This window comes from Osmerus eperlanus, chromosome 12 (genome assembly GCF_963692335.1).
Source record: "Osmerus eperlanus chromosome 12, fOsmEpe2.1, whole genome shotgun sequence".
Taxonomy (NCBI): Eukaryota; Metazoa; Chordata; class Actinopteri; order Osmeriformes; family Osmeridae; genus Osmerus; species Osmerus eperlanus.
Window position 1 is genome coordinate 16943607 of NC_085029.1, and position 27596 is coordinate 16971202.

The window sequence follows — 27596 nt, forward strand, 5'->3', positions numbered from 1 at the left end:
TGTGTTACAGAAGATTACAGAACTATTTTGTAGATCGAATGTGTTATTTAACATTGAACTTTTATATGATATATTAGCCTACCACAAACTTGAATATGTATTCCAGAAAATTGAATTAGAAGTTAGAGTTAAAAATACAGGTTAAAAGCACTAGAGAGAAAAATAGATTTGTTTGATATTCCCTTAAATTTTGAGAGGCGCGGTGTCGGTAGCGTCATCATCGAATTGTGTTGGTGCGCATTAGTTCTGTATGCGAGGTGTACACTGATAGTCCGTATTGAAAGAAGACGACAAACATTTAAAGGTTTGTTTACACAGAGGATTCATATGTTTTTATGTGAGTTTTTGCATATTGTATTCAGCGTAATAATTGTCATACATTGTCAAACATAAAAAATGCAGTTAGGATCAATAATAGCCTAGTTCAGGTTTGACTAATACCTCAATGCATTTGACAGAAAGTAATGTAAACCATTTCAACGTTTTGACAAACATTGTGTATGGGTTACATTTTAAGCTACATGGCTTGTTGCAGCTTTGGCAACATGTTAATGTGGAAATCATTTGACTGCCGATAAGATGCCCAGTCTGTCAGGAAACAGAAACTTGGCAGCAATTAGATAAAAGCTTGAGGAAGTAAACATAAACGAGGTGTGACTGCGTTTCTCTACTTGTAGACATAACCGTGTCTATAAAACATATACTGAAATATAGCCGTCACTAGTGTTGTCGTTAAGTTCTTCAGCTTCACGTTTATTTTATGATGTTATTTCTATGTTTTTCTGTAGTTGACAATGGGCAGCGAGTGAATGTGAAAGTCCAAACTTACCCAGAGACTCAGGGCGTCAACGGGATTTCTGCCCTCAAGAGGCTCTGCAGATGGAGTCAGGCTCAGGTGATCAGGGGGCCCAGGGCCCTCAGGGGCCGGCCAGGACCGGGCAGCATGTCACTGAGGACAAGGAGCACCTGGTTGAGACCTCCACCACAGACGATGTTTTGATCAAGAGACCAAGGACCCGAGGAGAGCTCCCTGTGAATCCAGACACATCAGTATGTTCCAAAAGTCATTCTCCTCACACATTTGTGCCAACCTTGGTGGTCATTTATCATTTACTGGGGGGGTATATAGTCTGTTGTTAATTAAATGTTTTTTGTTTTGTCACAAGGCACAAGGAGAGACTCCCGGGAAGACTGGAAATGAGAAGACGAAAAGAAGGAGAAACAACAGGAGAAGAAAGAGAGTAGGAGGAGTCCACAGCAGCGTGGTCCCAGCTCAAATCACCGTGGAAACGGGAGAGATGAACGATCGAGGGACATCAACCAATCAAGACCAGGAAACGATGGACCTGCAGACACAAAGCCAACAAGAACACAACCAGGCTGCTACCAGTCTGCCTCGGCCCCGAAGCGACCCCAGCCACCTTCAGACAACTGAGACGAAACAAGCAAGCCCCAGAAAAGTGCAGAAGGTGCAAGTTCAAACCCAGACAAAGAAGACTAAACGCAGGAGCAGGCAAACCCAGACCCCCGTCGTTACTCAGAACACACAGCAGACACAGACGGACTCTTGTGAAACCGGCCAATCACAACCGGGCGGCCCCTCTGACACGACCCCAGACCAAGACGACGGCACTGACCCTAGCCAGCCAAAGCAAAACAACGGCAATGACTCCACTCTGACGAAACAAGATGGCCACCCTGACGCTAACACTCAGCCAGCAGGTGCACCGACGGCTGGCGAAGCCAGAGGCGACAGTGAAGGAGCAGTGGCAGAACCGCCCACAAGTCAGAATCCAGACAAGCAGGAAAAGAAGGACCCGCCTTCCGTAGAAGGCCGAGACGCTGCCCGGAACCAAGAGGGAAAGAAACCCATGTCCTATGCTTCGGCCTTAACGGGAAAGAATGCCGAGAGTGAGAAGACATCGAAGACTGAGTCTTCCAAGGATGGGGATCAACACAGAACGACATCCCAGAGCAGAGGAGGCCGGTGAGATGACTGTGTTCACACCAAACGCGGAGAGAATTATTCGCACGAATGAAACACATTTCCGAATCGCAGAACAACCGTCTGCCTTATTGATATTACAATTATGTCTTTGTCTCTTTTGACTCTGTTCACAAGAAACACTTTGCAGTTGTGATGTTGTCTGTGTTTGTGTGACTTCAGAAACCAACTTGTTTGTGTTATACAGTATATTTCTTCTTCGTCAACAGGGAGTGTTCCCCAGTGAGGAGTCCACCTGGGGTCCCCATGTTCACCTTCTATGCCTACGCTGTGCTGGACAAAAGGTTCAAGTTCAATCAAGAACATGACAAGCTGTGGCTATGGATTGAGAATGAACATTTACAGCTGGAAATTATTACTTTTGTGTGAGTAAAGTTGATGATAGGCTTGTTTGGGTTTCATATTAAATTGCACTTAATTTATACATGCAGTATTAATGTAATCATTTTTTGTTCATTATTTATTTTCAATATGGTACATATTTTCAATTCTGATTTTCAGAGGCTTGCATGACCAGTCAGGCTATCTATTGGAAACAAGACTTTCTATTCAGGAAAGCTTAATAACCAGAGGACAATCTTTGACTTATCAATATTACATGCAGCAACGACAGAAAGAGATTTTCGAGTTAGCTACCAGACAAATTCAGATTCCATTTGATCCACTAATAAATGGTAAGAGGTAAACGATTTGCAATCAATGTAATCAATGTGAACTTTATATCATAATGTATAACAATCCAAACAATCTTTCCAGAATTGCACCTTTATGAAGGTCATATTAATCGCATGGAATCATGGTCTTTACGAGGGTTTTGGGAAAGCTGGACAAAACCGAAACAGCAGCAAATCTCTGATGCCTGGCTGAAGACTGCTGGTGTGCTACTGGACAAAACATTCGACAAATGGGATCCCTTCTGCAAGGGCAGCACTGAGACCTTGGCTCAGAACTTGGCAAATTTTCAGAAAACTTTAAACCCAATGCATCCAAGAGTGTTTTATCCAGATAATACAAACCCTCCATATGTGAAGGTTGGTATTTGAAGTAGCTATTTCTAGAACAAAAACTTAACTGTAAATAATGTAACAAACTGTAAATCAATACCATACATGTATTTACAAGTCTTTTGTGCTCTTTTGTACTTACACAGGTGTCAGAGCTGATCTCAGAGCGTTTGTTGCAGCTCTTGATGGGAGCATCCCATCCAGCAAAGAGCTGGATCGCTAGAAACCCTCTTGTACTTGGCTTGTCTGTATTCATGCTCTCCAGGAAATGTGACATAAACCTTGGAGTGAAAGGTTGGGCAGAGCTTAGCTGTTTGGTGTCCTCAGGTAATGCGTTGGACAACAAAAACATCGAAGGCTTGCACCATGTCTTCACAGCCCCACAACAGTGAGTTTAAAAAGTTTTTTTTTCCCAATGTGTTCACAGCGTACTCCTGTTACATTTAGCAGATGCTCTTATCCAGAGCGACTTAGAGTAAGTACAGGGACATTCTCCCCGAGGCAAGTAGGGTGAAGTGCCTTGCCCAAGGACACAACGTCATTAGGCAGAGCCAGGGATCGAACCAGCAACCTTCTGATTACTAGCCTGATTCCCTAACCGCTCAGCCACCTGACTCCATATGTTACCATAACAAACGTGTGAATTTCATAGTAGTTTCTTATACCATCGATCAGCTTACCTAGTCAATGGTAAATTTGTTTATAATAATTGCTGCTATCTCTGTCTGTCCCTTCAGTACTGTGCTGGGTCTGATGAACTACTGTGCACAGCAGACGGTATCAGAGCTGCCTCTTCTGGTTCCTCTACTGCACACGCTCAGACAGGCTGGTGCAGATGCCGACAGACTTGCTCCTACTGTAGAGGAGCAGAACTGGTCAGGACTGGATCGGGTTCCGTTCAGCACGTTCAGGGAAAGGGTGCGCGGTTTTCCTGACAAAAGAAGGTAATCGACTTACAGCGCGGAACTCCAGCCTGCAAGTTATCTCACGATGAAGCAGTTTTATTTCATCTGTTGCGTTTTTCTGTTATAGAATGATGATGACTTTGATCCAGAGTCACATCTCTCTGGCTAAAGAGATGCCTCTGGTCTTGGTGAGCTGGCTGTCTATGGTGGCTCTTGAGGACGTTAAAGAATTCTCCATATCGACAGGAACCTCTCCAGAGAACCTGATCCAGACCCTGATGTACAGGCTTCGCAAGTATGATGAGGACACAGACCAGAACAAATCACAACAGAATGTGGAGGTATGTTCCAGATGGTATATGTTCACCTCCTCCATCAGAAATTGTGCTCTGTGTATCAGACGTATACATTTTCCCCCCCACATACAGGCCATTGAGAAGATCCTGAGGCATATTCTGGAGAAAGTTGAGAAAGACAAGAAGAGGTACTGACATCTGAACACTTACTTGTAAATCATTGCCTATACTGTAAATGTAATATTTGGATTGATGCATCGTGTTTGTATTTTTCGTAAATAGATTACTGGATTCTGGATGTGTTCAGCCCATCCTACTGTGTTGCCTTAATGTTCTGAAGAGCACTTGTCGAATGGTGCGACTGGTGCAGTTTTACCGCACAGCTGTGCTGTCCTACCAGCTTTTCCTGAAAGTGGCCGAAATTCATGATGCTCTTGCAAAAAAGGTACAGGTAGGCTTTCTGTATTTACTGCTTCATTGGCATGTAGTTTTAGTATCGTAATAACTGTTGTGCTTTCTTCCAAACTCAGGATACGGAGGAGGACAGGCCTGAGCGGACCAAGCTGGGGAAGGTGCAGCAACATGTTAGCCAGTTCAGAGATGGACTTCTTTACCATCCCCTGCTGAAGCAGTCCAAAACACTCTCCTACCCCAAAGAAATTGAGGTAGAAATCTAATAGAACTATATTAAGTACCATTATTATTGTATTTCCCTTACCATTCAACTTGTAGTCTGTATTGAAATCAACACAAGATCCCTTGGTTGTTCACATGATCAGCAATCCTTATAACACATCATCACCACTGCCATTCTGTTTGTTTAGTTATATGTTTGTATTGATTTCTGAGGGTTTAGTACACTGTAGTTTAGTCTGCTGCAGACTAAACTACAGTGTACTAAACCCTCAGAGATCAATACACACATTCAAACCCCATGAAGTGTGGAGGGTATAACATGTGTTGTGTGGGTAGATGTGGGATGCATTGTTGCGGGTGGAGTGCTCTGTACCGGGCGTGTCCGCTCAGTGGGAGTCCTGCATAGAGAAGGACCTGAAGAAGAGGATCTCCATGGTGAGTGTGGTTCACACGGCTTGGAAGGACTTATAAGGTAGCCTAAAATGAAAACACATGTCCCACTAAGTGTTTTTAAGTCTTTGATGAAAGCTTTAGAGACTGATTCCTTGTCCTGTAAATGTTTTTAACTAGTATTTGTAGGTTTTATATTTATGCTTGTGACTTTTATTCGTTTTTTGTTGTTTGTAACTATTAAATTACTTGCTGCCGCCTATCTTGGCCAGGATGCTTTTGAAAAAGTAATCTCAAGAGACTTTTCTGGTTAAATAAAGGTTAAATAAAAAATAAATACAATAAAGAAATTAGCCAGACCAGTTTCCCAGCAGCTGGGGTTCTCTGCTTTTTGGACAAAGATGTTTGTCTTCATCCACAGTCCAGCGATGTGGACCAAGTGGTGGTGAGCTGCCTTCCGACATCAGCAGAGACCTTAAACAAGAGCCATGAGCTCATCCAGACATGCTTCCAGGAGCTGTGTCACACTGCCATCAAGAACATCTGCCAGGTAAACTATCAAGTTGCTTACATTCAAATCGTCCGTTGTTAGAGACCAGTAAATTGGACTGATCGTCAAATGGCTTGAACATCATTTGATGGCTTGTTTTTCAGGCTGGTAAAGAGGGAGACCTGATGCAGACGTTGTTCGGCCTGTCACACAAGCTTCCCTCCAAAGTCCTGTCCTCCATCGTGGTTGAGTCCGCAGCACGATTTGAACAAAGTACCGTGGAACAGTTGCTGAACCCTCAGTCTACTGTCAACCACCTTCTTTCACAAGGTATCACAGATATGTCATCATAGAATTATTATGGGCCTATTATAGGCTGGTGATGTGCAGTAGTGCTTGTGTGTATTACATAATTCTCTATGGGGTATTGTGATGCAGGTGACTGGAAGGACATCCAGGTGGATGAAGAAGCTGGTAAGGTGATTGCTGTCTGTCAGGGGGACCTGGGGACCCTGGTGGAAGCTCTATGTCAGGGAGATGTACCCCTTCAACACCTGCAAACTGTACTAAAGCACAGACAACAGTTTATAAAGATCTTTCTCCAGTGTACGTGCCCTCACAACATTCTTTGCAAGACTTGAATGGTATGTTGCCAAGAAGAGTTACCAGAAATATTCAAAGTATTTTGGGTTGTTTCCTGCATAGATAAGATAAACACCAAGGTAGAGGGGCTTCCTGTGAAGGCAGAGGGACTGTTGGCCCAGAGAGAAAAAGACTTCAAGAAATTCATGGAGCAAAGAAACCACATGGACACTCTTATCAAGATGATGAAGAAGGTGTCAGAGAGCATAACAGGTGAGGTCGACATGTGCACAAGAATGTAAACCAGAACAAATAATGGTGGTCAGGATATTTGAGGTGTGCTTTGATCATTTTTGTGTTGAAATCTTGAACCCAGACAGTTGTTTTTAAAATGTTATTTCCTCCTAGTTCCTGAGATCTCCACACTTGAGGAGCAACACAGAGCAGATCTCCAGTCAGTGAGCTTGGATAAGCTAGTGTCAGTCCAAGCCTACGGTGTGGAAGAGGCACCAGGAACCTTGGACCTGGTTCTTTGGTACAGTGCTAGCTTGGAGGTTCTGGACATGGCCAGAGAGATGCATGAGGTCCGTGACAGCAACCTGCTGCTGTCTTCCTGGGTGGGCGGGGCTGCGGAATGGGCCTCGGCACAAGGCAGCATCTCCACACCTGTGTCGGCGACCCTCGCGCAAGTCTGCCGTGCGATCTGGAGCCCTCGACTGACGAAATTCTGTCAGCTAGGCTTCAGGATAGCTTCTGCATCGGTCACGTTTGAGGAGCTAGACCAGGCCCTGAATACCATGGGGGACCAGGGAGAAGGGGTGCAGATGAAGAGGGAGTTGCGCCTGATGTCTGCCAGGCTTGATGGGTATCAGCAGTTAGAGGACGGCTGGGTGGAGACCAGGCTCCATCAGATCCAGGAGTACCGGCAGCTCCACCATGCTGCAGCCTCGGCCAGCGCAGTTCTCAAGATAGTCAATCAATTGCAGCTGAAGGGAGACTTCAGTGAGATTCACTGCCTCACACAACTGGTAATATACTCACAAATTCTGTTTCCAAAAGGACAGTGTTTCGTTTTGTTTATTTTTGCAGCATCTTAACGTTAAAGGTGCCAAAGGGGTAGTCTTAAGTGGAATTGAATGTATACCACAAAAAATGCTGTATTTAAAAATAAAAAGAATGTAATACTGTTTTCTCATTTGATATACAGAAGCAACAATCATTCAAGCAGAGGGTCTTGGGGTCACTCACTAAAGACCTCGACCGTGCAAAGCGGCAGCTGTCCACAGTTACACCTCGACACACAGAATGCCTGGAGGTGTTTCTAGAATGCCACACGCTAGTCAGCTGGGTGAAGGACAAGAGTAAGCTGCCATCACCTGGCCTGAGCTGTTTACATTTAAAGCATGATGAGGGATAGTTAAGTAAACGTGTTAACCTAGTGCAATGTACCGAGGTATCGCTTTAGTTGCATGTCCGCCCTTTCTGTCTCTCCTTTTACAGATATAAGAGATGTGAAGGTCTTTGTGGACTTGGCCTTCATCTCAGCTGGGGAGAACGACGCAGACATAGATAGAGTGGCCTGCTTCCATGCTGCGGTGATGGGATTCAGTCCTTTACTATATTCCCTCTCCTCCACTGCCGACTTCAAAGAATTCATGACCTGTGCCGGGCAGGTGTGGGACACCCTACGCAGGGATGAGACACTGCCAGACAAACTGGTGAACTATTCCTCCTTGACTTACAATTGCTTTTGCAGACATGACTTTCTTGGAGATGTTGACATGTGAATGTTGAGTTCTTTTTTACATAGAGGGACTCCACTCGTTGCCTGGATTGGCTGAAAGAGTTGAGCCAGACCCACGGTTCAGTGGAGCAATCGTCTCTCGCCCTGGCTACGGCGATCAATGCCCAGGGGGTGTACCACATAAGCTGGTCAGAGAAACCCACAGAGAAGGTGGGTGTATGGATCATGGTCTTATACAAGGCTGAATACATAACATATACACAACTTATATACATTTGAGTTCAGCTTCATCTTCCCTGTACATTTCCAGTGTAATAAACCAACTTTTGTTTGCAGAGATGTCTGCAGAGCTTTCTCTGGGTCAGAGTAAAGAAGGATAATGCTTATAAAGATCACAGCTTGGAGGAGTTACTGGAACTGCAGAACAAGCTAATGCTCCTGTCTTCCAAAGGAGAGCATGGCAAGGAACAAGTCAACAGGTTCACCCAGGTCTGATGGTTTTATCCATGTTTTTGTTGGTCTTTGCTTGGAGACTTACTGTACAACAACATAAACTGATTCGTCTTCTGGTTTATCTCTTCTGCTTCTGAAGGTGTTTGAGGGTGTCCAGAGACTGAGTTCCATCCTCCTCCAAATGCAGTCTTCGGGCAACATGCTTTTTCGCGAGTGGCGTGCAGAGATCCAGTGTAGCGAACAGATCCAGCCGTGCATCCGAGTGAGCTTCTCGTCCTTGCAGGGTAAAGAAATGGTGTACCACGGAGAGGTGACAGAGCAGCTGCAGGGGCTGTGTCGCTCCATGGAGATCTGCCATAAGGAGTGGTGTGCTTTCCTCAGAGAGAGGCGCTCCGAGTTCCACTCCCTGAACCACTACACCTCAGAACAGGTGCTCTACCTGTGCCAATGGATCTACAAGATATGCACTCGACAGGTCTCAGTTCCTCAGCAGGTGTGGCACCTGTTGTCTCCCATCAAACCTGCGTGCACCCTGAAGGATCTCAGGGAGGCGGTGGCCCAAGAGACCAACTTATTTTCTAAAGCCCTCACTCCGGCAGATTGGGAAGATGAACACTACGAGGAGCCTGATGACGAGGATGAAGTTACGGAGATGATCGAATTCTCCTCAGACAGTGAAGAAGATGGGATGGATCGTCATGGCGTTGACCTCTCACCTGTGACACACAGGGAGCGCACGGATGAGGATGTGCAGGATAGTGTGGAGGCTCTCTGGAGATGCTTTAAAGACGACATGCCAAGATTCCTCAAAGAACTTCTGGACATTTCCACCCTGGCACGTGTCCTCTCGTGCCTCTCAGACATGAACCAGCAGCACATCAAACGGAAGCTGCCGCTTGCACTTCAGGAAGGGAAGCCCAACCTGGTTCTCTGTCCAGTTGCAGAGGCTTTAAGTACCACTTTATCATTTTACTTAGAGAGCCCGGAGAAGCCAATGCCCTCTACTGATGAGGTGCTGGTTTGCCAAAACGAGACCACAGAGGAGCAGGTGGAGATCTTCCTCCGTCGGGCCCTGGGACAAGGTGTCACATGCAACCAGCAGAGGATCTACACGCTTGTGAACCCGGGGCTGCTGGGCTATGATGTCAGTGTGGCTCTAGGGGAGCATTTTGAGACCCTGGAAAGAAGCGCTGGAGCTCATTACCGCCTGGTGATAGTCAGCCCAGTGATGCACCAGCACACTTACGTCCCATCATTCTTCAGCAACCACAAAGTGCAGGCAGGAGTTGTCTTAACCACAGAAGATGCCAAAAGATATCTTCATCACCACTTTACTGTTCAGGTGCGGCACAGCTCTGCTCCACTTGCGTATCCAGGCAACCTGTCCGTCTGGGTGGTGTCATCTACCCGCCCCTCAGTTGGTAAGAGGAAACAAGTGTCAGATTCTAGTGAATATGTACTGTTTAGAATGTTGTTGGTACATTTTCACAGCATTTTTCTGCTGTTGTTTCCACAGGAAAATCCCTTTATGTTGAGCGTCTTTTTGAGAAATTCAGGCAGAGATCTACAAACGCCCGGCACATTAGAATCCGTCTGATAGAGCCGCAGATCGACCTGGACTCTTTCCTGAAAACCCTGTCAGAGAGACTGGCTCCTCTGAGAGAACAGGACCCTGTCTTGCTACACATTGATACAGCTGCAGTAAGTCTATGACAGTGCCCTTCTCTCTTCCATTTAACAAATATTTGTTTATCTGATGCATGGATTGATATGTGTTGCATTTAGTATCCATGATGTGTTTGTTTTGGTCATTTTCAGGTTAGCTCTGGACTTGAGGAATTCCTCTTTGCTCTCTTGGTGCTGGGCTGTTTGCATGATAGCCAGGGAATGTTGTGGAGGAGAAATTCAGCACACCTCATTGTTGTTGAGACTTTGAGACCAACTCTTCATACTCAATCACAAAAAAATGAGGTATATCACATTTTATTGTATTCCCAATTACATCTACCCATTAAACAAAAATATATGAAGTAAACGTAAAATAATTTATTGAATTATTTAATCATGCTTGTTTTTACAGATGAGAATCGGACTTCTTGACATTTTACCCACCATTCAATGCAGACCACCACTGGAGGTGAAAACCCTGTTGCTTTCTAAACGTGGCAACACGAGAACACACGAACCATTGATGGATGAGCAGGAATTTGCCAGTGAAGCAATTCAGAGACCCTACCAATTCCTAAAGCGCTACAACAGGAATGAGAACCTTGATCATTTTAAGTATCCTGAAGGATCCAGAGAGGGAGATCCAATTGACTGTCTGCATCACCTTTTGGCAAACTGTGCAATGAAAGATCCCTCTTGGGCTGAATTGAAGAACTTCACCTGGTTCCTCAACCTGCAGCTGAAAAACTGCGAAGATTCAATATTCTGTGACCCTGACTTCCTTGCTGATCATCTACCAGGTTTCAAGAACTTCATCGTCAAGTTCATGATTGAAATGGCTCGAGATTTCTCCTCCCCGTCTTTGAACACCTCTGACCAAAGCCCTTCTCCTTTTTTCGAGAGCAACCCAGAAGATGAGCTTCTGTCCCGTCTGACGATTCGGAAACGCTGGGAACATCAGTCTCACCCATACATTTTCTTCAACGCCGACAGATTCTCAATGTCTTTCCTTGGCTTTCATGTGCAAAAGAGTCCCAGCGGAAACACTTTCAATGCAGTTGATCCCCAAAGCCACCGGGTGCTAATGGGAGATGTGATGACATCCAAACTGTTTGAGGGCCTTCAACAGCAGAAAATCTCCCTCACAGAGGAGTTCGACAGTTTGGCGCGAACAGAGAAGATCAAGAGAATTTCTCGTGTTGTTGGTGCCCAGAAGGGAATCATGGGGGAATTTGACCCAGACCCAACTTATGAGCTTACTGCTGATAACGTGATGAAGATGTTAGCCATTCAAATGAGATTCCGTTGTGGTATTCCAGTCATCATCATGGGTGAAACTGGCTGTGGAAAAACCAGATTGGTCCGCTTCCTCTGTGATCTGCAGAGAGAGGGAAGAAATGTGGAAAACTTGAAACTGATCAAAGTTCATGGAGGAACCACAGCCGAGATGATCTACAGAAAGGTGAGGGAAGCAGAGAGACAAGCTCAAAAGAACCACACAACCCACAAACTGGACACGATTCTGTTCTTTGATGAGGCCAACACTACAGAATCGATCTTTGCGATCAAAGAAGTCTTGTGTGACAGGACTGTGGAAGGACATCCTTTGAAGACAGACACTGGCTTGAAAATAATCGCCGCCTGCAATCCTTATCGGAGACATACCCCTGAAATGGTAGAACGTTTGGAACGCGCTGGGTTAGGATACAGAGTGAAAGCAGAGGAAACACAGGACCGTCTTGGCAAAGTCCCTTTGAGGCAGCTTGTTTACAGAGTTCATCCGCTGCCTCCTAGCATGGTTCCATTAGTCTGGGACTTTGGCCAGCTGAGCGATGCAACCGAGTTTTCCTACATTAGACAGATTGTCTGGAAGAAGGTAAAGGATCATCGTTTACCTGATGAATGCGTCAGAGGAATATCAATGGTTCTTGCCACCTCTCAGTCATACATGCGCAGCAGAAAGAACGAGTGCAGTTTTGTCAGCCTCCGAGATGTGGAGAGGTCCATGAAGGTGCTGGTGTGGTTTTACCTCCTCAGTGAACACATTTTCTCAGATTTCCGTGAACTCTGCAGTGTTCAGAAGACGTGGAAGTGTTTGGCACTGGCAGTAGGTGTGTGCTACTACCCATCTCTTTCTTCAAAGGATGACTATCTGTCAGCGATCAGCAAACACTTTCCAAGAACACTTAATTCGGCGAAATCACTGCAACTTGAGATTTCCTCATGCCAAGACTTGTTCCTCAAGAACATCGAGACGAGAGAGACTGTGGCTAAGAACATAGCCCTGAAAGAGAATGTGTTCCTAATGGTGGTCTGCATTGAACTCAAGATTCCTCTCTTCCTGGTTGGCAAGCCAGGAAGCTCCAAATCCCTTGCTAAGACAGTGGTAGACGAAGCCATGAAGGGCCATAGATCGAACTGCAAGCTCTTCCAGAAGCTCAAGCAGGTTCACATGGTCTCCTTTCAGTGCAGTCCTCACTCCAGCCCCGAAGGGATCATTGGAACTTTTCAGAATTGTGCTCGTTTCCAGAAGGACCAGAACATGGACGAGTATGTGTCAGTGGTGGTTCTTGATGAGATTGGACTTGCGGAGGACTCACCGCAGATGCCACTGAAGACCCTTCATCCACTCTTGGAAGATGGCTGCATTGACAATGAAAGGCCTGACCCACACATGAAAGTTGGATTTGTTGGGATCTCAAATTGGGCCTTGGACCCAGCAAAGATGAACAGGGGCATTTTCCTGTCCCGATGGGATCCCAGTGAAAACGAGCTGGTGAAAACTGCAAAAGGGATCTGCTCATCTTCCTCACACATTCTTCTAAAAATCAAACATCTCTTCCCTCAACTGGCCAAGGACTTCTTGAAGATTTGTGATCACACAAAGAAAAATCAGTTCTTTGGCCTCCGTGATTACTACAGTCTGGTGAAAATGCTTTTTGCCACGGTAAAATGTACGGGACAAGAGCCAAATGACAGCCAGCTGGCAGAAGCCATCTTGCGCAATTTCAGTGGACAGCCCGAAGGTTTTGATCCACTCATTTTCTTCAAAGATATCTTTCAGAACCACAGAGATGTACCCATGCCAAGCACTCTGCAGATGGTAGAACAGAATCTCGACTGTGGCAATAATCAAGAGAGTCGGTACCTTCTTTTACTGACCACTAACAATGCAGCCCTACATATTCTGCAGCAACGAGTCTTTTCCAAAGGAGACTATGCATCCCCTGAGATTGTGTTTGGCTCCGGCTTTCCCAAGGACCAGGAGTATGCTCAGATCTGCCGAAATGTCAACCGGGTGAAAAGCTGCATGGAGACAGGTCGCACTGTAATCCTTCTGAACATGCAAAATCTTTACGAGAGCCTCTACGATGCTTTGAATCAGTACTACGTTTACTACAGTGGACAGCAGTATGTGGATCTGGGCCTGGGTTCCCACAGGGTGAAGTGTCGGGTCCACAAGGACTTCAGGCTGGTGGTCATAGAGGACCAAAAAAAGGTTTATGAGCAGTTCCCTGTGCCCCTCATCAACAGGCTGGAGAAGCACAGAGTTGACCGGAGCACAGACCTGACCCCCTGGCAGTGCAGGGTCCTGGACAAACTCAAACAGTGGATGCAAGAATTCTCAGGTGGGGATTCTGAGAATTTCCAGCTTTCTGACGTGTTCATTGGCTTCCATGGGGATGCCTGTGCAAGTGCACTCCTGCAAGCTCTAGAGCGGAGGGAGCAACAAGGGGAAGATGGAGATGTACATCCGCATCTAGAGGATTCCGAAACTGATCCCTTGGAAGAGGTTGAAGCTAATGAAGTTGCCAACAGACGTCAACAGGATGTAAACGGTGATCATGAGAAGCAGAGGGATGTGTTGGCGGACAAGATTGAGGAGATGGACATGTTAGATGATGACGATCCAGAGCAACAAACATGCACAGACAGAGAAGGGGATGAAGTAGGCATGGAAATAGATTTGAATGAAGATGAACTTGAGATTGAAAACCCTATTAAGTATACTGACCAGGAAGACGAGCTCTTTGAATCAGCCAAGGGTTTTGTGTTGAATTGTGCCACACCAGACTCAGTGCTGAGGCTTAAGTACTCAGACTTAGGCAATCAGGAGAAAGAGAGACTTCAGAAAATGTACTTCCACCACCAGCAGCATCGCTCTCTCAGAGATTTCATGGTGGTCTTCTTGAGTCAAATGAACGATTCCAGCAGGTTTGTAGAGGTAAGAAACATACCACAACTCTCACCTTATCAAACCATTGATTGTACAGGTTTCCAGCATGACTCTCTATTTCTGTCTTCATTAGGTCACTACATTCTCCAGCTTGCTAACCAAATCGGATGTGAGAGGGTTGGCTAGTGCTCTGGGTTTGGACAACCAGAGACTTCTCCTTCTTTCTCTTCACCAATTTGACACAGAACTATCCTTCAGCAGCAAGATTGGGTACAGTAACTCTCCTTGATATAATATAGGAAAAATATTTTTTGGTTCAAATGTCTTTTTATACATTTCTCAAACACTTGACTCTTTCAGGGGTTTCCTACGAGATGCTGGCCACATTCTTTTTGTTCAAATGGACATAGAGGAATCCCACTGCAGTGGAGAACTCATAGCATCAGCAAAGTATACTTCAAGTCAAGAGGCTAAATTGACAATCATTGTAACAATACATATTTACATATACATTTACAATTCATACATCAGTGTTTTTGAAACCTTCCAACTTTGTTTACAGGTACTGCACCATGAATTACTTGATCGCTGCCAAATCAGATCAGAACTGTGTTGTGGTTTTCATCACCAAGCTGTCCCGGATTCCAAGGCGATCTAAGTACATTGGTTTCCAAGGAGGTGGGTAACTGACAAATGAAATGCATTTTATTCGGTATGGATGTTTGTATCATACAACAATAATGTGTTGTTGGGTATGTTGTTTATGTAGGAGTTTGGCACTCTGTGCATATTGATGACCTCCGGGACACGGACGACATGAGCCTGAACCTTTCCCTTTTCTGTGGAACGTCTATCAGCAAACTTCTGACTGCAGTAGATGACTGTGAGAACGTCCAAAAGGTAAACGTAAGTGACATTCGTGTATGCCATCTTCCTCATCTTTAATCATTTCACAGTCTGAAAATGGATTCTTTACAAAAATCTTTGTTTTAGTCCTTACTAATAGTTATCAATATACTAAGTGAGAGACCTAGTGAGCTGTGTGGTCATGTGCAGGTACAGGCAGAGACTGCATACCTTCATGGTCTATCCCTGGTGAGGTCCTGCGTCCAGAAGGCCGTGGGTCTGTTAAGAGAACCCACTGGCATGACCTCCAGAAGCATGAAGCGCATGCACATACTTCTGGCTCTGCTGGGAGAGGATCAAGGGGACATAGGAGGTAAAAACACGATTGCCTTTTGCAGCTGTGGTACTAATGCAAAGATGCGATGGATAGTCTTTGATTTCCAGTAAAAGTTTGTATAAATTTGATATTTGTATATTTTTCCGTTATAACAGCCCGCTTCCAGGAGGTGCTGCTTGCAAGACTAGCAGCAGTCTTGGCTCAGAGGGAGGAACTGATGCCACAACCTGGGGAGTGGGTCAACATAGAAGCCAAGAAAAGCCAGTCTCTCCAGGAAGGAGGAACTTTAAGGTAGAGTTTAAAAGCTACTGACAGAGTGATCTACGTCCCAGGAACGGTGCATGATTGGAGCTGTGCTCTGTTCGTTTCCACATCTTCAGACATACATTGTGGCGTCGTCTGCAGTCCACCCTGACTCCACTTCTGGCTGGGTTTGTGGAGGTGTTGGATAGGAACGCCAACCTGGACCTCCTCTTCTGTGCTGGGCTGAGCCCAGGACTGACACAGCTGTGGCTCAACATTCTGGAAGACAAACAGATTCTAGATCTCGTCACTCCTCACAGTTCCAGGTGATCTATTGAACATTAGGAGATTTATTTTGGTGACTTTTCCCTCAATCTGGCCATTTATCTTACTGTTTTCTTACTGTCCTGTTGTAGTGGTAACGATCAAGAGGTGCCGGTCCAACACGACTTACTGTTGGGTGCTCAGGGACGTCCTGGTGCTGCTCCCTTCAGTTGGCTAATCAGAATGAACTTCCACAGTCTGTTGGAGGAGTCAGAGTTTGTACCAGGTAAATTCCGACTAACAATTCATATTTGCGTATTTGCGTAGATACGTCAGGTGTGAGTTGTGCGATCGTATCAAAATTGGTCTGTCCCTCACTTCTCTTAGCAACCAAGGAGAATAGCAGCTCTCATCGGATTCTGCAGTTTGTGAGCAGTGTCACCAACAGTAGGCTGGGCAGCTATCTGCAGGCTCTCTCAGACCAGGAACAGTCCGAGTATGGCCATCGCTACCTCTGTGACTTCCTGCTTCTCTCCTTCAAGATCAAGTCTGAGGATGAGTTAAAGGTGCAGATCCATAAATTACATTTTTCATGGTTATTTCATATGCCAGTGTAAGATGTAAGAGTGTAGATTTTTCAACTTGAATTCACTATTTATTTAAAAAAAATTACTTTCACTCCTTAAAAGTTTTGAAAAAAAGTTTTGAAAGGTTGAAAAAATATTTCTGAAAAAAAGTTTCCCCAAACATTTCTAAAGGTAGAAAACGTTGGGGGTGAAACTGTTTTTCAGAAATATTTTTTCAACCTTTCAAAACTTTCTAAACAGTTTTTTGAAAATATTACATTTCCTCTTTCCTTTGTCAGTTGTTCACAAAGGCATTGCTGGGGTGCGTGGCTGACCTTCAGCAGAACATGAACGTGACCCCTGACCTCTCCCCTGCCTGGGTCATGGCTGCAGCCCGACACTACACCCCTCGACTTGACACACTCTCCCACATCCTGCTGGCCCAGCCTCATCTAGCCTCACAGATCGTACAGCAGGGCTCAAAGACGGAGCCTTCAGAAATGGTGACAACAATACCTAGCCTGTCTACTTCTAGTCGTGTACTGATGTTGTCCAGTGTGATTAAACCTTGTTTTCTGGCAGAGCGAGGACATTTTGGCTCTTGGTATCTGTGTAGAGAGGACCAAGCTCCAGGTTGTGAGCTCCTTTGAAGAATGTAAAGCCTTCCTGTGCCAAGTGGAGCTCCTACAGCCGTGTCTAGATCGAGCTTTTGGCCAGAAGTACAGAGCTGTCTGCAGCCCCAGCTGTCGCCAGCACTTGGACTCCATCAGGTAGTCCCTATACTTAACACTAAGACCAGACACACAGATAGGTATCTGCCTCTCAACGACTTGCAACTTTTCTTCTGGAAGGTCGATATGGAGTGGGATGCTTGTCGTGGCAGCGTTCATCCAGCAGGTTATGTTTGAGGCTAAACAGTGGGACACTAGATTGGAGGAGCTGGCTCTCAAACACTGCAACCTTCTCCAAAACGTAAGTTTTAGAGGATTGGCGTTGAAAGTACCTCTGAATTGGGATGTAAAATGTATGTTTAAGTTGTTGATGTTGTCCTCCCAGCTGATGCAGGACTCTCCTGATCTGAGGAGTGTGGACACACTACAGCAGCTCATGCGTATCCTCAACTCCTATCATGAGGAGTGCATCAGCAAGGACCTACGGTTAGATCCTCTCTCCAAATACAATATACATCTTAGATCTAGGTTCATGTAATAAGTGATAGTGTATAGGTAATAAAGGCCCTTATAATATGCTTAATAACACACATTTATGTTAGTAAGACCAAGTGTTTTATACTGTTAGTTAGGGCTAGGGTAAGGGTTAGTGTTATCATAAGATGCGATAAGCGTTAGTTAACGGAATAAGGGCCTTACTAACGCTTAAAACAAACACCTGGATCTAAAGTGTCAACAAATAAATTAATCAAATGTCTGTCACATTAATGCCTTATGTACCGTGAGGTGGAAGGTGTATTATCATTATATTTGCTATTCCATTTGCCTTCTGCAGGTTTGGCATTCATTGCCCAGTGTGCCTGTCTGAGCTCAAAGATCCATCCGTCTTGCCCTGTGAACACGTCTTCTGTCTAGCCTGTCTCCAGAGAATCCTTCAGGCCGACAGGCATTTCTGTCCCAAGTGCAGGGAAGACATTCCACCTAACTTCCAGCCAAACACTTCTGAGAACATCAAGTAAGTTAAACGTGTATTGCAATTTGTGTCTTTGATTATGTCACTGAATTGAATCGACTTAGATGATGAAGAGTACGGTGTATGTGGGAAATGTCCTCACGATTGATAGTTCAAATCCGGCCCAGGCCCTCTACTGCATGTCATCCTCTCTCCCTCCCTCCCTCCCTCTCTCCCTCTCTCTCTCTCTCTCTCTCTCTCTCTCTCTCTCTCTCTCTCTCTCTCTCTCTCTCTCTCTCTCTCTCTCTCTCTCTCTCTCTCTCTCTCTCTCTCTCTCTCTCTCTCTCTCTCTCTCTCTCTCTCTCTATCCCCACATTTCCTGTCATCTCCAAACACACTATCTCTATCAGAAATAAATAATATAGGCAGAAATACAAAAAAAAAAAAACAACAACAATAGATGTTCCAATGGCTCATTCAGTGTGTGACTATGTTGTGCTGGTTCACTGTGCTGTCCCAGGGCAGCGCTGCAGCAGCATGCAGAGGTCAGAAGCTGCTGCAACTCCTTCTTCCTGGAGGTGGTGTCCAGGTTCTGCCTGTCTGACGGGGAAAAGCCCGGAGAAGGATTGATAGAGCTGCTCTTCTCCCTGCTCATCTTTGCACAGGGTGAGGCGACCATAATACCACGTCTAAGTAACTAAAGGCTGCTGTTGATGTTAATGTGTTGATTTGGCGGATGTGGTTGTTGTGGTTGGTGTAGTTCTGGTTGATGGAGTGGTGGTTGTGGCTGTTGGGTTGTAGGGGATGTGTACAAGACTAGACAGCTCACTCCCTTCTTGGAGTGCGTCGACAACAGCCCAGTGGTCCGCTCCGTGCTGCCTAAACTCCTGCTACAGTACAGGTAAACAAGGACTCTAGAACATACACAAACACACACATACACAAATAACTTTTTCTGTGTTATTTTGTGTTATTTCTGTGTGTTATTTTGTGTTGTTTACTGGTTCTTGTCTCAGTTTTGAGCAGGTGAAGAGTCACATCCAGTCCTACCTCCGGAACCTGGAGGAGAACATCATGAACCGTGAAGACCGGACTGAGCTTTACCTGCTCTTTGTCAACTGTTTCCAGGTAACGGTCTTCCCCTAACTCTCCCACGTTCCAGATTCATCACCACCTGAAACACTGTATATGAGTTATGTCTGGTTGTTGGTTTGTTCTAGGACTCCCTCCACTGTCCAGGAGGAGGGAGAGGGTTGGAGGAGGGCAGAGATCAGCAGAAGAGCCTCCAAGAGGAGGCCAGGTTCTTGGGCAGGGTAGCCAGGAAGCAGACCCCCGGGCGGCAGGAAGACCCAGCAGAGTTTCTGCTGACCATGGCTCGTCTGAGACTGTGCCTGGCCACGGCTGCCAGACTGCTACAAAGAGCCACGGCCCAGCCCCAGGGTGAGGAGAACTGACAGATTAAATGCAGCCTCGACAAATTGCAGACAGTCATTTACTTTTCAAGAAAATCAACTTTGATCTGACGTGAGACAGGTTTGTAATATCCCGTGCGTTCCATTTTCCCCTCAGTAGATCCGGGTTGGCCTGGAGAGGTGGTGGAGTATCTGGGGCAGGTCAAGGCAGTGTGTGACTACTGTGGCAACGACTGGTACAAAGTGTACCTGCTCCGAGCGCTCAACAAGCAGGCTGGGATGGACTGTGTGCTGGGCGTGATGAACACACCCCAGTGGGCATGGGTGTCTCCACCAGAGGTCCTCAGACTGCAGGTACATCTCTGTCCCTCACATACCACCATAGGATGGAATTAGCATCTATTTGTGTCTCCACGTGCTCACCATGTGATGTATGGTGAACATACCGTATTGAAAAAAATAAAATAATAACTTTTAAACTGACATGAGGTTTTAGGCGTGAGGAGAAGCCAATTAAAAGTAACGTCTTCTTACGTGCTGGCTGGTTGCTTTGTAGCGAATGATTCCAGCGGAGGTGGACCGGTTCCTGTGCTGTGGGACGACGTACCGGGCACTGAGGGACGGGGTGGCCCTGGCCCTGCTGGGGAAAAGCCCAGAACCGCTCATGACAGAACTGCAGGTCAGAACCAGGACATCTGCGTAGGCTTACATCTGTACAGTATAGGGATCCCCTAAGGGATTTTAACTGCGATCTGTATTAGGGATGCTCATAATTGACCCTGTAGCCTACACATTTTTATCGGTTAATACTATTGGTTAAACAGTGTTGCCAATTTAGCTAGTCGCTAGTCTAGATTTAGCAACTTCACCTTCCCTAGTGACACAAAAGTTGTATCTAGCGACTAGCGAAAAATCAACTTTCTGCTACTTTGGCAATCCCCAACTTCATTGTTGAGCAGCTACAAAATAACTGTTATTGTATTTCCGTGTTGTTATAGCTGCCAATCATGTAGGTACAGTCGGTGATCTCGAATTCAATGTGTTTTTATTTTGTTTGTTGACGCTCGAGCATCGGTTATCAAATGTCTTTCTCCAAGAGGAGCATCCCTAATCTGTCTGTTTCTCCTCTCCAGAAACATGGAGGTGTTACTCCCTCACCCTTGGTACACCTGGTGCTGGCCTTGTTCAGACAGGTCACCTGTCGCTTGGCATCTCCAAACACAAACACACATCCTGCTCCACAGGTAACTACTCGCGACCGGTTTGCTATTGGGGATCAGATGGCTGAGCGGTTAGGGACTCGGGCTAGTAATCTGAAGGGCGCTGGTTCGATTCCCGGCCGTGTCAAATGATGTTGTGTCCTTGGGCACACCCTACTTGCCTCAGGGGAATGTCCCTGTACTTACTGTAAGTCGCTCTGGATAAGAGCGTCTGCTAAATGCCTTAATGTAAATGTATTGGCAGAGGATACAGAAATGTCTATGCACTGCTTTTCAAATAGTTGTTTTTATGCACTAGGAAACAAAAATGCTTGAGGACTTCCTGAAAAAGGTAGTGAATACAGAAGAAGCCAGGGCGTTCTGCATATCGCTGCTATCCAATCGGATTGGTGGGCTGAACTCCCCTGTTCGCATCAGCCAGGATTTAACCCCTCAGCAGCGCGCCCTGGTGGAGCTGCTGGTCCATGCAGGTGCTGCGCTCCTCACTGGGAACCCGCTACTGGCTCCTCTACAGCAGATCTCCTCCCAGCCTCAGAGTATGACGGTAAGGCCTTCTTCTGTGGGCTAGCTGTCACCGCTACATAGCCTGGAGAGGGATTCAGTATGTAAACATTGTGTTGTTCTGCAGGACTCCTTCCTGCCCACCATGCCTGATGATCACACAAGTGAAGCTCAGCAGTGGATGGTTGGACAGGGAAAGATGCAGATGTACTGTGAGTAACTCTTTTGTTTGTTGGCGAAATTACCTGTATTTGTGATTTTCTCATTTGAAAGATCCCGTTTTTTTATTTCAAGCTGTACCGCAGCAATGATTATCATGTACCTTTTCAAATTGTAGATTGTATCAACGGCCATGCGTGTTTTGTTGGGGAGGTGAGAGATTACTTAATTCAGTTTAAAACCAAATTCTTGTTTTCAAACATAAGGACAACATATGTTATCATGCTTTAGTTTTCTGTAAATGTTATTGTTTTGCACAGTGTGGTAAACCTGTGGCAACATCAACATGCGTTGAATGTGGGGTGCCAGTGGGTGGCACGAATCACAAACCGGTTCCTGGATTCACCATGGCTGCCTCCAGGTTTGTCACTTAAATGTAAACTTCAGTTTGGGAAGTTGTCTCAAAGCAGTCTCTAATCAGCCTTGTTTTCTTGAGAGTTCATGAGTACCTGTGTAAACGTAGTCTAAAGGATAGGACAAGGACCGGACACATTCTGGGGGATGCCAGGACAAGGACTGAAGTCCCAGAGAGAAACCTGTCACCTGCCCAGTCCAGAATACTACGCTTGCTCACCCATCTGGCCATGTTCCAAGGAGCCGTCAAGAACCACCAGGTGAGACTTCTTCTCCCCCTCCAGTAAACTACATGTTGAAATTATATCTTGTATAATAATATAAACATAATATAGATCCTTTGCCGTATATGACAGTGTTGTGATGTTACAGTATGATATGATGATGAACCTGTCTTCACCTCATTCATTGTAGGGAGTCAGCAGGATGATACACCCGCATGTGGGAGACGTCAGAGAGTTCCTGTGGAGGCACCTTGAGAAGGACATGAACGTGCTGGGAAAGGCACTGGATCAGAACTTGGACGACACCGCTGTTACGCTTCACCTGGTCCTGAACACTTGTCTGGAGTTCCCCACAGCTGGTAACATCTGCTTTTGCTTGCTTTCCCACAGTATCCTTATAGAGTGATGTCAGATTTGATCTGACACCCTCTCCTTGAATATTACACAGCCTCTCGCCATGCGAGGCCGGACCTGTCCTCCAGACGGGGCCGGGAGCAATGGGAGAGGCTGGTCTGTGAGGCTGCCATCAACCCAGTCATCCAGGTAACACACTGTCACACAGCTCTCAGATAAGACCCTGCGATACAGCCGCATGTTTTTCTATGGAGCCCTCACAGCAAATGTGTCCATTTAACATCCGAATTCTTCATTTTACTCGCCAAGTGTTGGCGAGTCCCAAAAAAAAACAAGGTCATGAGATGAACCTACAATACATAAACACTTGAGTGTTATCAACACTTTGACGGTTGCGGCGCTCTGGTTTGTGTCGGCAGCACCTGAGGGACAGGCTGACGGAGGCCCAGCAGCAGATCAGTGCTGACGACAGGCTGGGGGGAAGCCCCCTGATGAATCTCCTCTACTCAGACCCCCGGCCCATGCTGCCCCTGCCCTCAGACTGCCCCACGCACCACTCCTCCTTCTGGAGCCTTCCGGAGAGCATGACCGTGGAGCGCTTCTCCCAGCTGGTCGGCCAGGCCCAGGAACGCACCACAGTGCCCCTGCTGGCGCTCTTCCTCAGGAAGGTACCCCAACCGACTCTCTTTTGTTATTTGATGATTTGTGATCAGTTTGGACCCCAACGGATTCTCTATTGTGATATATTCCAAATTACAGTATATTGTTTGTTGTGGTGTCACAGAAGATGCCCTGTGTAAGCATTGTGTGTGTGTGTGTGGTGTAGGTGCAGTGTGTGAGGCAGCTACACCACCTTCCAGCGTTGGCAGCGTTGCAGTCTGACCTACTGCTCGTGTTTCCACCGTCAGCGGATCTGACCAAGCAGACCATTGCTCAGCTAATGCAGCAGATCCCAGCAGGTATGTACACTGGAGATCAACATAGTGTGGAAAATGAATAGTTAATTGTGATAATGAGTTGTTTTGTGGTTGATTACGGGTGTGTTGTGTGACGGGCAGTGTGCAGTTGATTGGTTGATGGCAGCCTTGTGTGTGTACTGTAGGTATTGTGTGTGTGTGCATATGTATGTGTGTGTACTGTGAAATTGTGTATGTGTGTATGTGTGCTTGTGTATTGGAGACAGCCTGTATATGTACTTTGCGTACGTGTTCAAACAGCAGATACTGCACTGTACGTGTCCAAGACAAATGTCCTTCGGGAGAATAAAGTAAAATCTTATCTTGTGGCTGCTGCAGTAGGTCCCCAGAAGAAAGGGTTGCTGGCCCGGGTGCAGATCTTCACAGAGGTGTGGAACTCTCTCCGGATGGAGGTGGCCAACAACTGTAAGTACCTCCACGTGGAAGAGCCTCTGTGTACCCCCCTGGGAGCGGTAGCTGAAGGTGGCCCGGCCTAGTTCCTCCTGACCTGTGTGCGTCAGACATAAGAAGCAGATTTACTTTCCTGTATGTCCTTTCAGAACCTATGTGTCTGTGTGTTTCATGAACAGAAGATTTACTGCCCGGTATGGTATGTCCTGACCTGTGTGTGTCATGAGGAGTAGATTTACCATATCTGTGTCCTAACTTGTCCTTCCTTCCTGTGTGTGTGTGTGTGTGTGTGTGTGTGTGTGTGTTTGTGTGTGTGTGTGTGTAACGAGCAGCAGATCTGGGCGTCGCCAACCAGTTGTGTGAGAAGGAGCTGACGATGGACAGCTCTGGGGAGTTTTTGTCGCCATGCCGACACGGCCCAGGGTCCTGTCTGCAAGTCTTACTGGACTTCCTGTCCCAGACTCACAACAGCCTGGTCAGTGAGGCCCGGCGACTCAGTCGTCTAGACCATGGGTGAGGCATCAAAAAGTTCCAAAACCGTAAAAAAACCTCAAAATTATATTAACCCTTGTGTTATCTTCGGGTCATTCTGACCCATCAGTCATTGTGACCCACCGTCGTATTGCGACAACTTTACTGCATACAAAAACAAAGTGAAGCATTTTCTTTTAACCATCGGGCTGTCGCAGACCCCCCACATCGCGAAGGTTAAAAGAAAATTAAACAAATTTGGTTTTGTATTGGGTAAAATTGGGTAAACACAACGATGGTTCGTAGTTTTTCCCCATCTTCTTGGAAGGTTTAGGTTCTATGGGTGTATGTGAAGCCAATGTTTGACATTGCTTGCAAAAAAAGGGCCATAAAAATACAATTAATTACATTTTTAAACAGATTTGAGGTTTGATGTTGACATATTTGCTCTCTCTGGCAGCAGTGACTACAGTGTTTCCCTGGAGGGAGTATCAGAGACTCAGTTGACCCTGTGCCATCCAGAGAGAGAGCTGCTGCCCCTAGTGTTAGCTCACTGCCACTACACCTTGAGGAAAGGCAGGGAGGCTGACTGCAGTTACAACCTGCAGGGTATACAGGCTCAACTGGCACGCAGCCATGTGAGTGGGAAGCCCCTTATAAAAGCGGTGAGAAACAGGAATAAGTTCACAAACTTCAAACTAAATACATTTCCAGGACACAACTAAAGCTATTCACGTCGTCTGAACTACTTCTCTTTCATTATCAGGACACCTCGAAATACTTAAAAAGACATCTGCAAGACTTCTCAGTGGTTTTAACGGAGGTCAGAGATAACATTCCTCAGGTAAGCAGAAATGTACATTAGTAGATGTTGCGTTTTTAGTTTTTACACACTTGGAACCACTGATTTCATGCTCTGGACCCAAATGTTCCGCAACAGTCTGGGTTAACACAGTGGTTCTCCTATGGGACTTGAAGAGGCCATTTATCTCGAGGTCAAATTCCTCAACCCGGTCTGCCCCGCCAGGCGCCACTGAGCGCACTCCATTAGCAGTTGTTCTGTCCCTGTCACAGGAGCCTCTGAAGGGCTCGGTGAGCGGGGCCATCAGATCCGGCCTGCGCTCGTACACCGACGTGTGCGACGCTGTGTTCGCCGTGGAGATCGGCCTGCGCTTCCTGGGGAAGATGGGCGGGCCGCCTGGGGCCTCGCTCCTGACCTACCTCACAGACACCCTCAAGATGGGCCCACAGATCTCCGACAGTGTCAAGAAGGTAGGGATTATCTCTCCAGAGATGCTGTTGCGATCAACATACCTTGTGTAAAAGCTTGAGATACTCATGGAAGGTGTTTGGATGAACGTGGTCCTCTCAGGCCCTGGGGGAGAGCAGGCTGGGGCAGAGCCTCTTTACCTGGCAGCTACTCACCAGCTGGAAGTCTGAGCTCCTGCTGAACACTGGGCAGGTTCGTATGAGACGCTTCTCTCCGTATCTCCGATAAACAAACTCTGATCGGGAACTATGATTGTGGGCAAAGTCAGAGCCGCTCCTGAAGGAAACACAAAAGCTCTGTGGTTCTAAAACGTTCTGCTGTTCCCCCTCTGGGAGCACTTTTAGTTTGTGGTTAGGTCAATCTTCTCACCCAGTCGACCCCAGATGACCTCTGACCATGTGCGCCCACCAGTAATTGACCCCCTACAAGCACATCAGCCCCACCCCCCTGGGTTGTAAATCTAGAGAAAGTGTGTCGCCAGCCATGGCATACCAAACGTGGAGCCAAAACAAGAAAAACAGATATCCCGAGTCAATTGAATCTTATCGTTAGGTCTCCTTATTTTAACAGGTGGTGATGGTTGTCATGACATGTATAATTATGTTTGATTTGGAGATATCATTTGGTTCATTTGAGTGTCTTTGCTGTGTTTAGGACCCATTTCAGAAACTCCCGCCCAAGTTCCAGGAGGAGCTGTCCGACGAGGAGAAGAGAGAGCTGGGGGTTTTCCTTGCCGTCACAGATGTGGAGACCTTCTCCCTGGAGCTGCATGAGATTCTCCTGCTGAAGACCAACGGCAGCGCTGCGCAGGAATCTTACCCACCACACTGGGAGTACGAACCTTCTCCTCTCGTGTCCCCCGTGACCCTCGAACACAACTAGCAACACGTGCAATCACATGCAGACTGTGTGTGCGCTGGCAAAGGAGTGGTGTGTGTGTGTGTGTGTTTGGGTGTGTGTTTGTGTGTGTTTGTGTGTGTGTGTGTGTGTGTTTGGGTGTGTGTGTGTGTGTTTGGGTGTGTGTGTGTGTTTGGTGTGTGTGTGTGTGTTTGGGTGAGGGGGACAAATCTTTAACACACAATTGAAATCCTTTGATTGGCAGTGTTGTCACTGTCGAGCTGTTTTCATATCGATTCGAATACTCAAATTGGAAAGAGTGCCATTTCGGGGATCCACACTCGGACACACTCTGATGTTTAAAGGAATGTTTTTGTATTTGGTAACAACAACATGGGGGTGTCCTAAAGAGATGAGTGGTTTTGACCCGGGGCCAGAGCGTGACCCCTGCAGGCAGCCATCTGTCAGGGGAAAGGGGCTTAAGTGATACACCCTCTGCCGCACAGGTCAGCTCTATATACCCAGCAGCTGGCCAGAGACTGAATAGGAATGCGTGTGTTGAGAACAATGGACCACAAGACTAACTGTTGCTCCTTCTCCTCCCTCTCTGCTGCCTGCAGTATTAGGTCCACTCTGGAGAACCATCTGGACTTGAAGAGCCTTAAAGCCCTGCCTGGACTGGAATCGCTACCGGAAAAGATTACCCTTAACAAAGGAGCGAGTGCATGGAGGATTGCAGTACAGTTTAGAAAAAGATGATTTTGTTTAATTTAGCTGGTTTTTTTATATGCTGATGTTTTTTTTAATCTGTTTTGTGATGATTTAATTGCACAAGTTAACAAAGTCTTATTAATTGTAAAAGTCATATTAGATAAGGGACCAAATAAAAATTTGAAAGAGAGGCAGCCTTAGGTTTTTTTCAACTGTGAACTTGATTTATTATTTTAGTTTTATGTATAATTAAGTATTTTTATTTTTGCAAAGAGCAAGATTCAAAACATTCTTAAATTGATTTCCCTTGATGTCAATGTAATTGCTTCTGTGATTGCTTGAATATTGGAATAATATAATATTGGGAAAAACTATTCTATGGCCTCTTTGTATTTAGTCAAACTGACTTTAAATGGACCTTTTTGTG

The 27596-nt window shown here is 46.1% G+C and overlaps 1 protein-coding gene across 1 annotated transcript; it reads left to right on the forward strand.

The window, feature by feature from the left end:
- Positions 1–27543, forward strand: rnf213b (ring finger protein 213b). The gene is made up of 64 exons (XM_062474279.1): positions 1–304; positions 789–1050; positions 1167–1987; positions 2215–2370; positions 2507–2679; positions 2762–3036; positions 3156–3397; positions 3747–3953; positions 4042–4255; positions 4343–4398; positions 4493–4661; positions 4741–4875; positions 5183–5281; positions 5658–5786; positions 5891–6056; positions 6165–6332; positions 6432–6581; positions 6717–7336; positions 7516–7669; positions 7809–8026; positions 8119–8262; positions 8389–8541; positions 8645–9926; positions 10022–10206; positions 10324–10476; positions 10586–14398; positions 14484–14620; positions 14711–14800; positions 14913–15028; positions 15120–15256; positions 15407–15569; positions 15689–15824; positions 15914–16102; positions 16193–16326; positions 16428–16606; positions 16906–17109; positions 17189–17376; positions 17458–17578; positions 17663–17763; positions 18113–18292; positions 18750–18895; positions 19031–19130; positions 19246–19357; positions 19450–19669; positions 19799–19995; positions 20198–20320; positions 20775–20885; positions 21160–21405; positions 21490–21574; positions 21700–21734; positions 21842–21942; positions 22045–22195; positions 22350–22518; positions 22608–22702; positions 22933–23181; positions 23340–23472; positions 23812–23895; positions 24213–24393; positions 24815–25016; positions 25118–25195; positions 25426–25623; positions 25724–25813; positions 26276–26454; positions 27079–27543. The coding sequence occupies exons 2-64, from the start codon at positions 880–882 to the stop codon at positions 27215–27217; spliced, it is 15552 nt and encodes a 5183-aa protein (XP_062330263.1). The 5' UTR covers positions 1–304; positions 789–879; the 3' UTR covers positions 27218–27543.
- Positions 27544–27596: the final 53 nt, after the last annotated feature.

Excerpts from the sequence above, each read along its gene's own strand:
- rnf213b (XM_062474279.1), top strand. The coding sequence starts at position 880 with ATGGAGTCAGGCTCAGGTGATCAGGGGGCCCAGGGCCCTCAGGGGCCG. Across the intron at positions 1,051-1,166 it reads CTGTGAATCCAGACACATCA|GCACAAGGAGAGACTCCCGG; the intron begins GTATGTTCCAAA and ends TTTTGTCACAAG. Across the intron at positions 8,542-8,644 it reads AAGTCAACAGGTTCACCCAG|GTGTTTGAGGGTGTCCAGAG; the intron begins GTCTGATGGTTT and ends CTGCTTCTGAAG.